This window comes from Triturus cristatus, chromosome 3_2 (assembly GCF_964204655.1).
Source record: "Triturus cristatus chromosome 3_2, aTriCri1.1, whole genome shotgun sequence".
In the NCBI taxonomy this organism is placed as follows: domain Eukaryota; kingdom Metazoa; phylum Chordata; class Amphibia; order Caudata; family Salamandridae; genus Triturus; species Triturus cristatus.
In genome coordinates this window covers 1,024,163,733-1,024,181,161 of record NC_140584.1, presented here as the reverse complement: position 1 = coordinate 1,024,181,161, position 17,429 = coordinate 1,024,163,733, and the positions used below count along the sequence as shown (strand labels likewise).

The 17,429-nt window shown below is 46.1% G+C and overlaps 1 protein-coding gene across 2 annotated transcripts in view; it reads right to left on the bottom strand.

Annotated features, from left to right (window-relative positions):
- Window positions 1–17,429, bottom strand: part of LOC146859019 (C-C motif chemokine 5-like) — a 38,890-nt gene that overhangs the window by 17,102 nt on the left and 4,359 nt on the right. For both annotated transcript variants that reach the window (XR_014980050.1, XM_085649656.1), the window contains exon 2: window positions 8,210–8,321. Coding sequence is in view for 1 of the 2 variants with exons in the window: in XM_085649656.1 (XP_085505782.1) it covers window positions 8,210–8,321 (112 nt within the window). In the remaining variant the exon portion in view is untranslated. The remainder of the gene's footprint in view (window positions 1–8,209; window positions 8,322–17,429) is intronic.

Sequence of the window (17,429 nt, the reverse complement as noted above, 5' to 3'; positions counted from 1 at the left end):
CTGTGACTGATACATTGTGCAGTCATGATGCTACAGATAGTGTAATGTTACGGCGATGCCGTGTAGGTTAACTGTGGGGCAGTTTTACTAAAATCTTGCGCAACACAGCACAGCAGGCAAGAAAGCAAAAGAAGAAGAGAACAGGAGAGCGCCATATTTAAAGAAATATGGCTCTCTCCTCCCCAGTGACAGTGCCCTTGGTCTGCGGGCTACGGCGTGCGCTGGCTTGGCTGTAGGAGGAGTGGGTAATGCCATGTATCGTGGAAAGGTGATGAGAGCGGACAGTTCTGCTGCTGTCAGGTGACAGGAGGTAAGGCCTGTGTGATGGAGGATTTTCTTTCTTGCTTTGCCTCAGGGCGCACATGTTTTGCCTGTGGCACGCATGCCAGCAGCCATCAGCCTGTTCTAAGGGTTAGTAAGAGGTGGCCCCAGAGTTCAAGATGCCCTGTGTTGGATGTTAGGTCACCTGCCCTAGTATTTTATTTTATTGGATTCAGTTCCTGCAATGGGAATCCAGTGTAACTTAGTAGTTAATGTAACTTAAGATTTGACACAGTGCTTCTCGAACCTGTACAGTTCTTTTAAGGGAAGAAGGGGTTAAAAAAAAAGCTCACTCCTGATACTTTTACAGTGTGCATGCATACTCCTGAGTCCTCTTACTGGCTGTTCACGATCAAGCTCTTATTTGTATTTCTAATAGAACATTTCTTTGTACAAATTTTATTATAGCATGCGCACAAAATAATGTGTTGAGAACTGACTGAATATGCAAGGATGGTAGCACTTATTTCATATGTTTTGTCAGGGGCTACTCACATAATGCTAAAGGGAGGGGGTGTTTATAGAGACTTTGCTACTGATCAGAACACGTGTGAGCAGTTTAATAATTATTATACATAAGGATGTGTTAGTAAAGACTCCTAAAAAATAAAGAGTACACCTGGAGTTTGTTGTGAATTTAATGGGTAAACGGTACGCCCAGGGCTCTAAGTGGGTTGAGAAAACTTGGGGAGGTGGGGGAGTGGGGGTCTCTCAAAGAGGCTTTACCTATGTAATAAAGGGTGTGCTTAAACAGTTAAAAATCTGTTCCGCCTGAAGGCATTTTGGTGCTTCTTTATGTAATTGCATCCAAATATGTAATAGAACTGGCATGCACTTAAAACAAGCCCAGACTATTGGCTTTATCAATGGTTGTTACCTACAGTAGATGAATATGTGACAACAATGACTTTGTGGTAAATAATAGTGAAAATACCGCAGTTCTATAATTAGGACACTGTGAAATTACTATACCATGCCATTAGAAATGTTAAATAAAACTTTTTGTAAAATACTTACTTTTATTTGTTATGTGCTTGAACAAATGTCTAGAAGCTGGTAATGCTTGGCAGCAGCTGCCCATGCAGCAGCATTAATCACTGCAGACATTTTAAATGTAGAGCCTACCCTCTGTCCTTTACACCTCTTGCCCTGCTGTGGATCCCCATGGCGTGCACTTTCAGATCACTAGCAGGTGATCGTATCTTCTGATTAGCTCCTTCGTGGCACCTGCATAACAAAAAAGTCTCTCTAGGCAGCCCTGCCAAGTTCCACACACATCAGGGGTGAGGCTAACGCATTTTAGTGTGGTGTTCTGCATTACCGCACTAAAACACAAATTCACGCCTCTAAAGCTCCTCTCAAACCACCGCGCTGACATGCAGACACAAGCGGGATGGAGCACCGCCCAAGCGCTTCATGATGAGCAACTGTGCGCTGGTCTGGCACAGTGTGCGTCTCCAGCACTGGTACTGCACACTGTGCAGAAAAGTTTTCATGTACTATCCTGGGGGCTCAGACAGGCTGCCTGGCTGCAACATTATTGCAGCTGCTGCAAGACTCAGTCCCGACCGGCTGCTGCGGCCTCCATGTGATTTCACATCACATACTGCAGCAAAGTGTATGTCCATATGGCAGACTGATTCTCTCTCTTTTGAGTGCAGGTCGTGGCAGTTGTTTCTTTTTAGTTTGATGCTTCCCTCTGTGCCCCAGTAATTGGTGCCTCAGCATGCGGAGCGCAACGCCAGCATTCACAATCATTGCCCGGTGAGAGGTGGTCACACATTCTTATCTCAGAGGCAGGATCGTCATGTAAAGTAAGTATACAACTGGATCTGACTGCCTCTAGTAGTGCGTCCTCCGGAATCTCGTGGCAGCCCGACTCACTTAGGTCTGTGTGAATCATTGTGCATTTCTGATTTTAATACCAATATGTTGATTATGAGGTGCTAAGCAGCCCACACGAGGTGCTTATCTGTGCATTGCCGCTCTACAGATTGCACAGAGAAACATATTCACGTCTGTTTCAATTCAATGGCAGCAAAGTTACATCCACTGCACCATGTCAAATCTCAATTTCCTATTACAGTGTACCGAAATGTAAATACACATCTGTCAGTAGAGATTTTAATGGAAATAATAATTTTACTTCTTTTTACTGTTTTTGTGCCATAAAACAATGGCTAGTACATGGGACAGAGGGGACACCAGACTTAGAGCCACTGTGGTGCATTGCAATTGTTACTGAAGTGTGAACTCTCAGGCAGCGGGCACCGCTCACTCAGCTATTGATGATTATTTTTATGGAATAGAGACTGAGTTAAGTCTTTTTGAGATATTGGTGCTTCGCAGCACTTTTAAGATAGTTTCTCATTGCTCAAATGGGTGTAATTTCTGATATTTATAAGTTTCCCTCTTCATTGCTTGATTTTGCTCACAAGAAAATGTCCCTCATAATTTCACTGAAATTATGAAAATGTCACACATAGCAATCTGAAACTTTAGCAGCTATGTCTAGTTTTACATCAAAGGCTGATGATTGCTAGTAGTGCCACCAAGTGAAGATTTCTTTTCACTCCCAGAGTGATGGCAAAAATGAAGAGTCCAATAGGGACCCGTCTCAGCATCTGTTTTTCAGAACTGCTGGTGCTTGGCACTGGCAGGACCTGGCTCTCTTAAAGCCCTGGGTATGCAGATGAGGAGACTATCTTAATCTACAAGTACTTTTAGAGGGCCCAGCAAATCCTGGAAAACTTGAGACCCACCCCCTGTCCAGCCTAGTTTTCTATTTCTGACCTCGAGCTTCTGGATTGTAATTAAAAGAAAACTGCAATCCTCACCATGAACAGAAATAGGCTGGTGGAGGGCTGCAATGGCAGGGATTACTTTGGGCTCTTTTAAGCTCCTGCTTTTTTGCACTGATTTACCATCAGTTACATTATGTATTTGTGGTGACAGAGGGTCACAGTGGGAACTGGTCATCAAAATGAGTGTTATTAATAGAATTTAGGCATGATTGCTGAAGCCCATTGTTGCCCAGTGTACCTCCTCCTACTAAATGTATATTGAATGGACTTTAGAATTAATTTAAAAATGTTTTCTGAAGGCTAGTTTTGTAAAATCAGAGTTTCATCTTTGGGCTGGTTTTTGGGCTGATGCTGCTCTGGTTGGGCTGAATTTGGGCTTGTACTCGGGTAGCTTTGGGCTTGGGACGGATCTCAAAATCTGGCAACACTGCTGGCCTCTCCTGAGGAGTCAAGTCTGGGGCAGTGGCATTGCTGAGCGATTTCTGCAGGCTGCAGTAGAACCAACCTCTATGGGAGAGACCCTGCCACCACTGTGAATACTGGAGCCTGAGGACGGTAAGAGATAAACGGTTGTCACGAGGGGAGGAAAGGATCTTTGGTGAGTGGCAGGGCAGTGGGCACAAGTCCTATAAAAAGAAGAGGGGGGACTAACCAAGTTAGGCAGTCAGCAAATGACATCATGACACGTGCCATCCATAGCTGCCAAGGTTTCAGATTGCTATGTGTGACATGTTCATAATTTCAGTGTGGTTATGAGTGACATTTGACACTTTCTTGCAAGTAAAAATAAAGCAATGAAGATGAGGAAACATAAATATCAGAAATTAGACCCATTTGAGCAACGAGAAACATTTAGAAGATCTAAAACTGCTGCAAACGCCTGCTTCAGCTGACTATAATTAAAATGACAGCTATGGACCTCTAGAAAGCAAGTCACATGGCTCCTCTAAGAATTAACACCAAAAAGAGCAAGGACCTACGGTTAGGCTGTAGAACCACTGGAGCGAAGCTGTGCAATAAGAGCCACTGACAATACAAGACAACAGTTTAGTAGAGAACACAGATCTTTACTGGACCCCACCAATGTAGAAGGGGCATTGCTGGGTGCACATGAGGCATTCAGAGTTGTAGTGGCATGAGCATCACCAGAGCCTGCCCTGATGTCCTGGCAAAAATATCTCTAGTGACACACAGCGAGGGACAAGTTACACACCAAGTGTAAATACACCAGACGACACTTCAGGCAAAGATTGCATTTTTTTTTCTGCCCATGGCAGAGAAGCAGCTTGGTCTTCAGTCGGGTATTTAGTCCACCCTGCATTGCTGTTTAAAGCCTGCAGCACTGCAGGTGTCGAAAGACCCCTAAATCTAACACCCCAGCTTCAGATCCAGATAAAGCAGGTAAGTGCAAAAGTAGTCTGTCTCGAGTCACAGTCACGACGCACGCTGATGAGAGTACCTGTCTGTGAACATGTGGCATTGCGGCTGTTTAGAGAGAGCTCAAATAATAAACCAGGCGAGAAGAATCGCTAAACTCCATGCTGCTCTCTCTGTCCCACAGGAGACCTGGGCCCAGACTATAACAGGGTGTGAGAGACCCTAACACAAATCTCAATTGCCTCAGGCCTATACCATAAATTCATTAGTCAGCTCACTCACGGACTCCGTCCACCACAGTGAGCATGTGTGTGATAGCATGATTGCTGGGCAAGCCTCGGTAGAACCTGTGAGACACCCATAGTAGTCACAGTCAGGCAGGATGACAAATATGTTTAAAAGTATTTTAAAAAATCACACCAGTATAATTAAGCGAGTGGCCCCAGGGTGCTGTGCGCAGCCCTCTACAACTGCAAGTTCAGATAGTTAACACTTACTTGCACTAGTTAATAGAGCAGTGTAAAACTAGCATTCCAATGATACATGTGAGAAGCAGTTGTGCCCGAAATTTGACAGTGAGGTGAGATTCAAAATTCGATTCCGAGACTTAAGCTCACACAATCACAGGGCTACAGATGCCAGGGGCGGCAATCTGAGGGATAGCCCCGGGCGCCACAAGCTCTAGCTACTCCCCTGTTCACAGAGACAGCTAATCACTCACTTGTACAGTCAGTCATGCACCCACTGAATCATCCATACAGGCACTCATACAGCCACTGATTCCTCAATACACCTTTTTATATACATTTAACAAACCAAACACAAGGAGATGATGGACGGAGCACTGAAACTTTTCAAACACTAACCCCCAGTCACAGATGTGGGTTGAATCCATCATCGTTCTTCAGCTCACTTCGCCACCTCAGTTCAGACCCAGCATTATACAAATCAGTCTTGACCCTGTGCCTCATGGGAACAGTCCAGACCTAACTGCCAAGCCAGGTCTTCCCTGAACCGGAAACATGGGACTGGTTTTCGGGGTAACACCACTCATCAGCCAGGCTAGCTTGAATCCAGTGGCAAAGTGAGCAGGGACCCACGTCTGGGCATACCCTGCCAACTTAGGGTGAACAAAGCAAAAACAAGGTGATGATGGACGGAGCACTGAAAGCTTTCAAACACTCACCCCCAGTCACAGATCCGGGTTGAATCCATCATTGTTCTTTAGCTTACTTCACCACCTCAGTTCAGACCCAGGTATATGCACTTCAGTCTTGACCCTGTTCCTCATGGGAATGACACTCATAAACATTTTAAAAACATTCACAGTCACTGGATGATGTTATCAGTGTTGTCATCTGAGATGTCATCAGTGATGTCACTGAACATGTCATGAGTGAAGTAACATGTGAGGTCATAAGCAGTGCATTGCGGGGGCGTGAGTTATAGTTAGCTCAGCTAACTATAACTGCTGAATTTCTCTAGTTTTGTACGAGTGAAATGTAAGCCTAACTATATCATCCCTGTAACCTTTGTTTATTTCACTGAATATACAGCACGCTGTATATGCAAACCTATTGAAAATGGAGCAGCGTGCTAAATCGGAATAAACGCAATGATACTGTCAATGAGTGATTGGGGGAAGTTGAGATCTGAGAGAGAAAAGAGACTGTTGCTTCTACATAAAGTAGTTCTCTTAAACAGATCTGTCTTCAGCTCTTTTCTGAATTGGGGCAGGGTTGGAGCAAACCTGATGGATACAGGGATAGCGTTCCAGATGCTGATTGCATATATTTGTTTTACTTCCTTAGCACTAGTCTGATAGTGATCTGGCTGCAGAGTGCTGAGAGCCAGTCATACAGGCATGGGTGCGAGTCGTAATGGCTTTGTTGATGATGGAGCTGGTTTGGAAGATGGCGCGAGCTGAAAAGGGGAGTCAGTAGAGGGGAGGGGGCGATGTGTTCATATTTCTTCAGGCCCCTGATGAGGAATGCTACGGCATGTAGAATGACCTTGAGCGGGGCAATTGTGCAGTCTGAAAAGCTGTGAACCGGAGTGTGAGATGCAAGAGTATAAGGATGTTATCTGCACCACTTAAGTCACTTTCTGGGAGAATAGGTTACACCTTCTTCAGTAGAGAAAGCTGGTAACAGGCTGCCGTGGTTTTCTTGGTGATTTGTTCTTTGTGGGTAACGTCAGAATCCAGGGTAAATCCAAGTGACTTGACACTGGTTGAAAGTTGGGTAAGAATCTGCCCAGGTTCATGTTGTTGAGCCAGGTTTGGACTAGTTGTTGCTTGTTGCTTTTGACAAATGGTAGAAATGTTTGTCTTTGTAGCATAAACTCAAGTTATGTGCTGGACATAAGGTCTTGGTGAGGTGCAGACAGTGTTTGACGGTTTAAATGTTTGGAGAGAATGAGACTTGCGACCTGAGTTTTGTGTAATCAGTGTATTGGTTAATACTGATGCAGTTATCAGCGAGTAGAATCCTAACGGACTCCATGTAAAGGATGAAGACGATGGGATGGGTGTCAGGAATAGGGACATCACAGCTGTGCTTAATTTGAGCCAGTGGTTTCCGGTGCTCGGCACTAGCACTTAATTGTCAACACCAGCGCTTGTGACAGACTGCCACAAGGTGGGCTGTCTGGATACTTAAGAAATGGCCACAACAACAGTTCATTCTTAGTCAAAAAAGAACAGGACAACCGACCAGGGTCCAGCTCAACCAAAACACATGTATCATCAACAGTCAAAATTTGGTGCAAAGCACTTCCTGCACCCGTCGTCCAAAAGTGCAAGTCAGATCACAATGTTCATCGAAAGGAGGAAGGTGCACTCGTTGAAATCAAAACAGAATCAGGTAGTCCAAGAAATAAAATAATTCTTTCTTTATTCTGATAATTTTTAACACGAACAGCACACAGCCAACGCGTTTCGTTCCAAGCAGGAACTTCGTCAGGGCTTTACATATAGTTGACCAATAGGCAATGAGAAGAAGTCCAAAAAAGGATGCAATTTGGCAAGATCACAAAAGGCACAATGTACCGCGTCAAGGAAATAGTAACAATCTATTCACCTGCAACTTCAGCAACTGTTCTAGTGCCTGGAGATCCCATCACTCAGCAAAGGTACCTCCACCCTGACCTCAACATAGGCCTCTGTTATTCCTTTGCTGAACCCCCCTGACCTCTACCAAACCCATGCATCTCACCTAGTTTCACGTTGATGCATAACCACATAGGTCACTGCGCTAATGATTTCACACGATCTAGTGATCCAGATTCACTGCATGCATGCACTCATACAGCAAACTCGGGGTTCATGCAGAGACACTGGTGCCAAGGGTGGTGAAATTGCACCCTTTCATTCCTGAATATTATGTATCCTTTCATTCCTGGGTGGACCACTTGTCCTGCCTTTAATTGCTCAAAAGACTCTTATTTGCTTCTGAGGTGACAGAGGAAGGCCTAGGGATGAAAACCAGAGAAAGTAAAGAGTGCTTACTATCCTGCTGGTGCCTTCATAACTCCAGGGCCTAGGGGTAGCACAGGCAGTGTCAATAGTACCAAAGAGCTAGCAAGGAATAGCAGTCTCCACCCATGGCTACCCCATGCTACCATTAAATGATGTGCATAGGTACAGGTGTTAACAGCTGTGCCCATAAGACGCGCACCCTGACACTTGACTGTGACGAGACACTTACACGATGGCAGGTTGGGAGCAGCGGCTGCTGGTGTAGAAGTACTCTTGCACATGGGTCCGAGGAATCTGGTTCTTGGCGTAGGAGAAGCAACATGGCGTCGTGTCTGATCCAACTACAAGAAAAAAGGAGACAGCATCACTACCTGGAGGTGGCAGTGCAGATCCCATCCCAGGTGCATGTAGGATGGGTCTGCAGGGAACTCTCTATAAACAAGTGATCAGAGACCTTCAGACATCTCCATGCTGTAGAACCCTACCCAATAGCTAAATGAGTTTTACTCCTTTTCATGTCTAGTGCAGTCAAACACCTTTTTGCATGCACAATAAACAGGTAGAGCCTTTTGGTCATCAAAGGCCATGTTTAGTTGCTTTGGGTCAGTTCCCTTCAGCCATTGCTTTCAGACAGTGCCATTCACATCTTAGATAAGGCCACAGGAGTGTTTCAATCTCACCATCTTGCTGCTGGCTATTCCACATCCTGGGGTGCTTTCATTGCAGTGTTTCAGGAACTAATGGCTAAAAGGAGAAGCCATTTTAGCAGTAAGGCTTTCCCTGCTAAAAGCAACACATTCTGCATGAAAAGCAAATGCTTACATGAAGCATCAAGGAAATAACTATGTAAATGCACTATAATATTTGTCAGGTGATTTTTCAATAATTTGTTTGTGCAGAACAAAACTACATGAAAATACAAATCAAATGATCCTATCAAAATATAAAGCCTTTCAAATTTTTAACGTGTGGCATTTTATGTAAGGCTTTTGTTTTGGCTTGTGTTGCCTGAAGTGGGGAAAGCTTTTGTGCAGTATGTTGTTCTCCACCCATGTATGGCATGCATCTCCTTGTGGTGCTCTCCATATTGTGTCAGTCATGAATAAGGCAGAAAGACAGCTTGGGGAGTTAAAAAATAGGATGAGATCACCTTATATAAAGGCATATGTTGACATATATTTGTACTATAACGGTAATATGCGCCTGTGGGTGTAGTGTTTTGTTATATGTGGCTCCTTAATTTGCTTCAACACAATAGGCATCCATCTATTCTCAAAATAAAAATGAATATGGATAAATGAAAGCCAATGAGATATCCCAAAAATAAATATGGATAAGTACAGATGGAAATGTTAAAAAAACAAATACCATAAACCTGTGAGCCCTACTCATGAAGCAGCTTGCCTACCTCTGCTACATGTGCAGAAATGTCCACATCTGATGTGCAACCTCAGCATCTTTTCAAGCATGAGCAGTGGCATGGTATGCCTCTCTGTGAGGGAGGTGGTGCTGAGTCGCAGTGTCTCTTCTGTTCCTCATCAGCCAAATGCCAGTGGCAAGGCCGTAGCTAACAGTGGTGCAGCAGGTGCAAAGGCACCAGGGCCTAAAGTCCTAGGGAGCATTGAACCCTGATAATTACTGTATTTTACTATCCCAACAGCAGTCAGAGGGGACGGTTTTGTTTCTTGCACCAGGACCCATGGCATCCTTGTTACATTACTGGCTAGTGGTGTGCTGCAGTGAAGGGAAAACGAAAAGGGGTGGCCACACTGAAGTGAAATGTGCGGCACCTAGCAACCAATGGCTGATTCCAGTATAATAATGACCAGAATTCATGGTCTGAGACACATTCTACTTCTTCTAAATGAAACTCTACATACAAGGCCGGACTTGCTGTATAGGGCATTGGGCGTTTCTGCGGAGGCTGAAAGGGTGGAGGGTCGCTTTTGTGACTGTGGGCTAATTTTGTAGCAGTGCAGCAGTTTTAATAGCAGAGTTCCTTGTATGTCCAACAGTTTTCAGCAACAATAAAAGTGCCAAGATTACTCTGGTGATTAATTTACCTTCTGGAGAGAGATTGGAGTTTTGTCTAGTGGCAGTTTTGGCTTATCTAAGGTAGCACAAAGGGTTAATATGCCTGCTGCAAAGAGTGTGTACTATGCAGATCAGAGAACAATATTTTATGTGCATAACTCAGAGGTTTACCACTTTTGTCACAGGGAGTCTTTTGTTACTGTGCAGTTCATACATCACAATCATAATCTAGGTTAAAAAGGTAGGAGCTAATTTATGGGATTTTGTCATGGAGCAGCGTCGCAAGGCACCTTGCTGCGCTGCCCTATGCCAAAGTGAAAGGGCAGGAATGCATCGTATTTAAGCAATACAGTGCATTCCTGTCCATTCTCCCTGCCCTGGTGGTGTTTCGGCAGCCTAGCTCCAATGTAGACACCCTTGCACCATGGTGCAAGGCTGCCTCTGTGGCATACAGGATTGTTTTTGTACATAAAGGGGCACCTTCCTGCACAGACACAAGCCTAGGAGGCATTTTCCTTCCTCCATGTGTGCTGCAGAATGCTGCACACATAGAAAGAGAAAGGAGCATGGTGAAATAAACATATTTCTCCTTGTTTTGCCTCACCTTGGGAGGTGTACGTATTTGGTGCTTCCCCATGTTTATATCACTTTACAAGCCTGGGGCAGCATCAAATTCCATGGGTTTTGTGTGGGAAAACCCACTGCATTGCCCATGGAAAGCCTCTGGGGTGCAGAGTGAGGTGATGCAGTGATTTGCGCGGCATCGCCTTACTCATGATTTATGGGAACACTCAAAGCCATGCAGGGTAGCATTGCGTGGCTTCATAAATCGAAATGAGAGCCCTGCGTCACGCATGTACAACTTTACATGATGCAAAAGTGACAAGGGCTCTTATAAATAAGCCTGCAATGTTTTTTCCCAGTCTCTCATTATCCTGATTTTGCTAAATAAGAGTTTATTTGGGTAGAAATAAATTCTATTTAGTAAAGTCAACCCTAACCACGGTGTTAACTTCTGAATCCTTAGTTTGTGCTTCCCCAGACCAAGCACTCTTAAAAAATGTCAACCAGTATAGATGCCTTCGGAATCCTACACCTTGTAGTCTCCTTTGTCTTATGTAAGCTTTTCTATACACTGGTTTACACACGTATGATTAATTGTCTCTGTATGTAAAATGTAAATGTAAATGTTGTAGACTTGTAAAGCGCACAGCTACCCCAGCAACGGGGTGTCCCGGCGCTGTGTGATGTAAAATGCTCTGACACCCAACGCTGGCATGGAGAGGTGCTATAAAACAAATGAAATACATGTGAGAGAGGAACTATGGAGAGATGAGAGGCTCTGTTGGAGGGTGATAGTGAGGGAATCATTGAAGAGCCCCAAAAAAGGTTGTTGTATCCTGGTGCACAGTGAGGTCATCATTTACTATGCTTTAAAAACTAATACAATTGAATATATAATGAAAAATGTGTAGTAGAATGCACATTTTTTGCCATTTTTCCCCAACTTTTCTTGGGGGGAGAAACTTCCCCTACCCCTAAGCTTCCTTGTAGTGGTCAGGCTTGCTCGCTGCGCTCTATCCACCTTATGGGGGCTGGTCGGACAAAATTTGCCGGGGCAGCTTTGGATTCCCAGTCCAACCCTGCCTACATAACTGACTTAGGGGCATATCATCAAGCGCGGCGTTAACATTATCGCTGCTTTAGCGGCAGAAAACTGCCGCTAAAGTGGCGATAATAGGCTTGATAATATGCCGCAGAGAATTCCAATAGAAGCCCATGTTCTGGTGTCAACATGGGCTTCTATTGGAATTCTCTACGGCATATTATCAAGTCCATTATCGCCGCTTTAGCGGCAGCCGAAAACTGCCGCTAAAGCGGTGATAATGGACTTGATAATATGCTGCAGAGAATTCCAATAGAAGCTCATTTTGACACCAGAACATGGGCTTCTATGAGAATCCTCAAGAGCATATTATCAAGACAATATCGCCGCTTTAGCGGCAGTTTTCTGCCGCTAAAGCGGCGATAATGTTAACGCCGTTTCTTGATAATATGCCCCTAAATTATTTTGAAAGGATGTCCCACCATGGAATGCGACAGCAGAGGAGGCCGCTGTTGCAGTGTTGTCTGGTGATGGTCTCTTGCCTCTGCTTTTGGGGCATTCCTGGTGGGACTGCTGAGTTACTGACCCGCTGCCCACTGCTCACGCTCTCTGGTGGTTCTTGCACACAAGAGCAGAATGGAGGTTTGTGCAGCGCTAACGTGGAGTCAGAGGAGGAACCTCTGATGTTGAACACACGCTAACAACCAACCCCTGCTCCAACCATCGTCCATCGCCTGGCCCTTCGATGCCTCATATGCGTCTACGGCCTGCTGCCCACTCCGGAGACTGAACCCATCTTAACTCCCAGCCCTTCTTGCAGGGGGAAGGGTGATGCCACCAGTGCTACTGCTGGATGCCTCCTCCATGGCTCCCTATATCCTGAAGAGTTCCTAATCCACACAACGTACAGTGAAGTGAGTGGCATCTGCCATACCATAGGGGGAGACTAAGGGAGATGGTGGGGACATGGTGCCCATAAGAGTTCGATCCTCTGATTTATTCCTGGTCATTATGCTTAATGTTCACAAAAGAACATTAGCAGATTAAAAGCAGATGTGTTGGCTTTGTAAATGCTTGCTTACTCTGCTCTGGCAAGTCTAGAGCACTTTCCCTGAGCTAAAGGGACGTTTTGTGTCCACAAAATGCACAGCACTGCTCTTTATCCACATAGCGGAAACCCTGGAACTCTACACCCAAGCTAAGAGTGAGCGCCTCTTGGTAGCCCCCCAATCTAAACCTAGATTACTCCCGCTGAGTTAAAGATATGTCTCCCGTTTGAAACACTACAGCTCCACTCCCTGAACTCTACCTGCCAGCTAGGGTGCACCTACCTCCACAAACTAACAACGCCAAACTTTGAACTCTGTCCTGAAACTAAAGGTACAACTCACTCTCTTTAACGCCACAACTTCAAACCAGAACTCTCCCCCGAGCTCCCCTCCGTAGACCCACCAGTACAAACCTCGGGGAAAGGTGGACTCCACGCCCCCAACAATATTCACCCAAACTCCCTTCTTGGAACACTAGGGGGCATATTTACAAGGGCTTTATCTCTGCTTTTTTTGGCTTAAAAAGCCAAAAAAGCGGAGATAAAAATATCGCCCTATTTACAAGAGGGTGCTAACATGCATAATGGCATGTTAGCACCCTTTTTCCCAACGCCTCCCTTTGCATCTCTAATGAGATGCAAAGTGGGCATCACTGGGCATTCCCCAGATGGACTACCTTGCAAATATCGCTGATGTTCACATCGCGATATTTACAAGGCAGCCCACAGGATTTTAGCACACATTAGATTTTGGCGTAATTGGCGGTTTTCGCCAAAAATTAACGTCTGCTAAAATCCAGACTTACCTATGCTTTACATAGGGGGTGGATTATGCTGATACGACCACAGGGTCGTATCAGCAAGGTTATCTGCATTTTGCAGGGAACATCGCTGGAAAAGCAGCGATTTTCCCTGCAAAACAGCGATAACCTCGCTATCTCTGGAATTTTTATCGCCCTGGAGAAACGCGTTGTTAATAACGCGCTACCAGGGCGATACATTCCAGAGATAGCCTGCGATAAAAAATGTATCGCTAAGCAAGGCCAGCGAAAATTATCGCTGGCCGTTGATAATATGCCCCTAGTTTCTCTCAGATAAGGTGCCGCTCTCTTATATAAGCCCACAACTTCATACCTTTAACTTTTCTTCTCAACTAGAGATGAAGCCATCCTCTAGAACACTGCAGTTATACCTCTGGCCGAAAGATGGCGCTGTCCTCCATCACCCTAAACTCCAGTCCTCGGACTCTATTAGAATCTTTGGGGCATATTTACAAGGGCTTTATCTCCGCTTTTTGGGTTTTTAAAGCCAAAAAAGCGGAGATAAAACTATCGCCCTATTAACAAGTGGGTGCTAACATGCATTAGCGCATGTTAGCGCCGTTTTACCCAGCGCCTCCCTTTGCATCTCTAATGAGATGCAAAGTGGGCGTCACTGGGCAGGACAACCTTGTAAATATCGCTGATGTTTACATCGCAATATTTACAAGGCTGCCCCAGCATTTTAGCACATGTTAACTTTTGGAGAAAACCGCTGTTTTCTCCAAAAACTAGCGTCTGCTAAAAAGCAGACTTACCTATCCCTAACATTGGGGTGGATTATGCTGATACGAACCTGTAGGTCGTATCAGCAAGGTTATCGCCGTTTTGCAGGGAACATCGCTGGAAAACCAGCGATGTTCCTTGCAAAACCTCGATTTCCCCGCTATCTCTGGAATTTTTATCGATCTGGAGTAACACGTTGTTAATAACACGTTACCAGGGTGAGAAATTCCAGAGATAGACGGAGATAAATAACAAAGCGCTAAGCGCGCTTTGCGTTTATTTATCGCCGTAATTGTAGATATGCCCCTTTATTCTTTACTTATGGCCCACTGCTCCTAACTCTAGCCTCTAGGATGTGTCTGAGGAACGTTTTGCTTTTGTGAACCCCTTTATGACCACACCTGAGGACACGGACTGCCTCTTTTTCCTAGGGCATAAGAGGCATTTTGAAACTTGTGTTTGCTGTAATAATTGAAAGGCCCTCTCTGTCGACCCTCGCTGACAACTTTTTTATGCCATTGTTATCGGCAAGCCACTTCAGCAGACCTTTTGCCGCCCGGCAGCTGCGGCCGCCGGTAATGGAGTATAAGGGGGGGGGGGTGCTGGCGGTTCCAGCATTCGCCTCCCCGCGACGGCGGCAGGTATAAAAGTGAGGGGGGAGAGGGTGAGGCTGTCGCCCGGGGCGGATCGCCCCCCTTCCCTTGCTACGCCAGTGTTTCTTAGTGAGTGAAATACAGGGCAGGTTGAGTTTGAATCCTAGAAAGGCGTCTGAACCTCCCATCCGCCTGAAAGGTCAGTAAAGTGAGTACAATGAACTTAGGTAATAGCAACGCTCGTTACTTACAGTCATGGGCGTCCGCAGGGGGGGCAAGGAGGGGCGCTTGCCCTCCCCTGGAGTACCCTCCTTGCCCCCCTGCGGACACCCATGCTTTTATGAATGCCTTTTGTCCGTAATTTTAGACCCTGCAGGAAGCAGAGCTGTTCCCTGCCAGAGGCCTCAACTCCCTGATGGGGCGCCTCGCACTCCTCCTCGCAGCCCCTCCCGCCCATTGTCATTCTGTCTGTGGCTGATTATCACATACAGAATGACAATGGCCAGTTTGAGCTGCAAAAGCATACATCCCACCTTGAACCAATGAGGCAGCTCAGCAGGTTGGGTATGCGCTGCCGAGACCAGCGGACAGAGAGCAGTGTTGTTTGTGCCATGATCGGGTTTTTCTCCCTAGGGCCATGAAACGGAACAGGCTCTGCCTCGAGTGCCACTTGACCTCACCACTGCTAGAGGTGGTGCGGAAATACACCCCCCCCCCCTCAAACTCGTGCTCAATGGCATTCTGGTTCCTGCAGTCCTTTCCTTAATCAGCCATAGGTGAAAGTGCAGGCTGCATCCTAAGGGGAAGTGGCAAACTAGGTCTGGACACCAAGACCTCCTTTTAACACTGTGTAGCCTGAGAGCAAGGGGTCTTCTGAATGAAGTTCGGGGGGGGGGGGTCGATGCATTATCCTCCCAAGCCAAAAATTGAGGTTGCAGCATTGCCCGGATTTCAGATCCCACTAAAACGTACACAGTCACGTGTCAACAGCCGCGGCCCGTGGAGGGAGTTCCGTGGGGTGGTAGGGTGGGGCAGGGTAGGGGGGTTCTAAAAACCAGAATATGGATAATTGCAGGTAAGTAAACAATTAAATAAATAAAACGAATTTCGTTGCGCGCCCTGCATCGCATTTTGCATTTTGCGATGCAGGGCGTGCAACAAAATTTGTTTTATTTATTTAATTGTTTACTTACCTGCAATTATCCATATTCCGGTTTTTAGAACCCCCGCCCTACCGCCCCACGGAACTCCCTCCACGGGCCGCGGATGCGTGTCAATAACATATCTATCTGCCAGTATGCACCCTATCATGTCTGGCAGGACGTCTCAACCCTGTGTTTCACTGCCTTATATCCCTCTGTACCCCACACCTCGCGCTCACTGCCACAACATATCCCTCTGTACCCCACACCTCTCGCTCACTGCCTTATATCCCCCTGTACCCCACACCTTGCGCTCACTGCCTTATATCCCTCTGTACCCCACACCTCGCGCTCACTGCCACAACATATCCCTGTGTACCCCACAGCTCGCGCTCACTGCAACAACATATCCCTCTGTACCCCACACCTCGCGCTCAGTGCGTTATATCCCTCTGTGCCCCACACCTTGCGCTCACTGCCTTATATCCCTCTGTACCCCACACCTCGCGCTCACTGCCACAACATATCCCTCTGTACCCCACACCTCTCGCTCACTGCCTTATATCCCTCTGTACCCCACACCTCGCGCTCACTGCCACAACATATCCCTCTGTACCCCACACCTCGCGCTCACTGCCACATATCCCTCTGTATCACACTCTTCACACTCACTGCCTGATCGCTCACCTTACCCTGCCATTCATCTTCTACGTGTTCTCTCCCCTTTCACTCGTTCTATCTCTGTTCACCCCTTACTTCTTTTAGTACCTTACTCCTTTCTCACTACCTCTACTTCTTTTCCTCTTCAGTAACATCTCTCTGACACATCTCTGCACTTCCTTTATATCAATGCACCCTCTACCTCACCTTTCTACCTCAGTCTTTATTATTCCCTCTTCCTCAGCTATCTCTACCTGGCCCTCTCACGTTCTACGACTGCGTTATTCTCCCCTCTCCAGCTTTGATTTACCTGTCTCTGCTCCTGAATCTTTTTCTTCTACACCTCACTTCTTTGTTTACCCTTCACCCCATTGCTACCCTTCTGTTTGCCTCACTACGGTCTTTACCCGACTCACCCTTCAGTGCCTCTTCCCATTTCGCCTCCCTCCCTCACAGAGCTCTCCTAGCATGCATCTGTTTCTCCCCTCACCACCATGCCTGCCTCTACTCCTCCTTACCTTTCTAACCAGCCTAACTTTCTACCTTCCTGTTATTCCTGGTAGTGAACCTTTCATTTCACGCCTCCGGTTGTATTACCTACGCATTCAAATTGAGTAGGTCATTGCTGTGCTCCCAACCTGACATTGAGACCCAGTCCCCTTGTCTCTCAACATGCTCAGATATAACAACAAGCATTGGCATAGCCAATACGTCCCGCCTTTGAGACCTGCTGCATAACTAAATACTTATAAGATCCCAAAGGCGAGACCTATTGGCTATGCCAATTATTGTTTTACTCAGCTTGGCCTGAGCATTACCCAA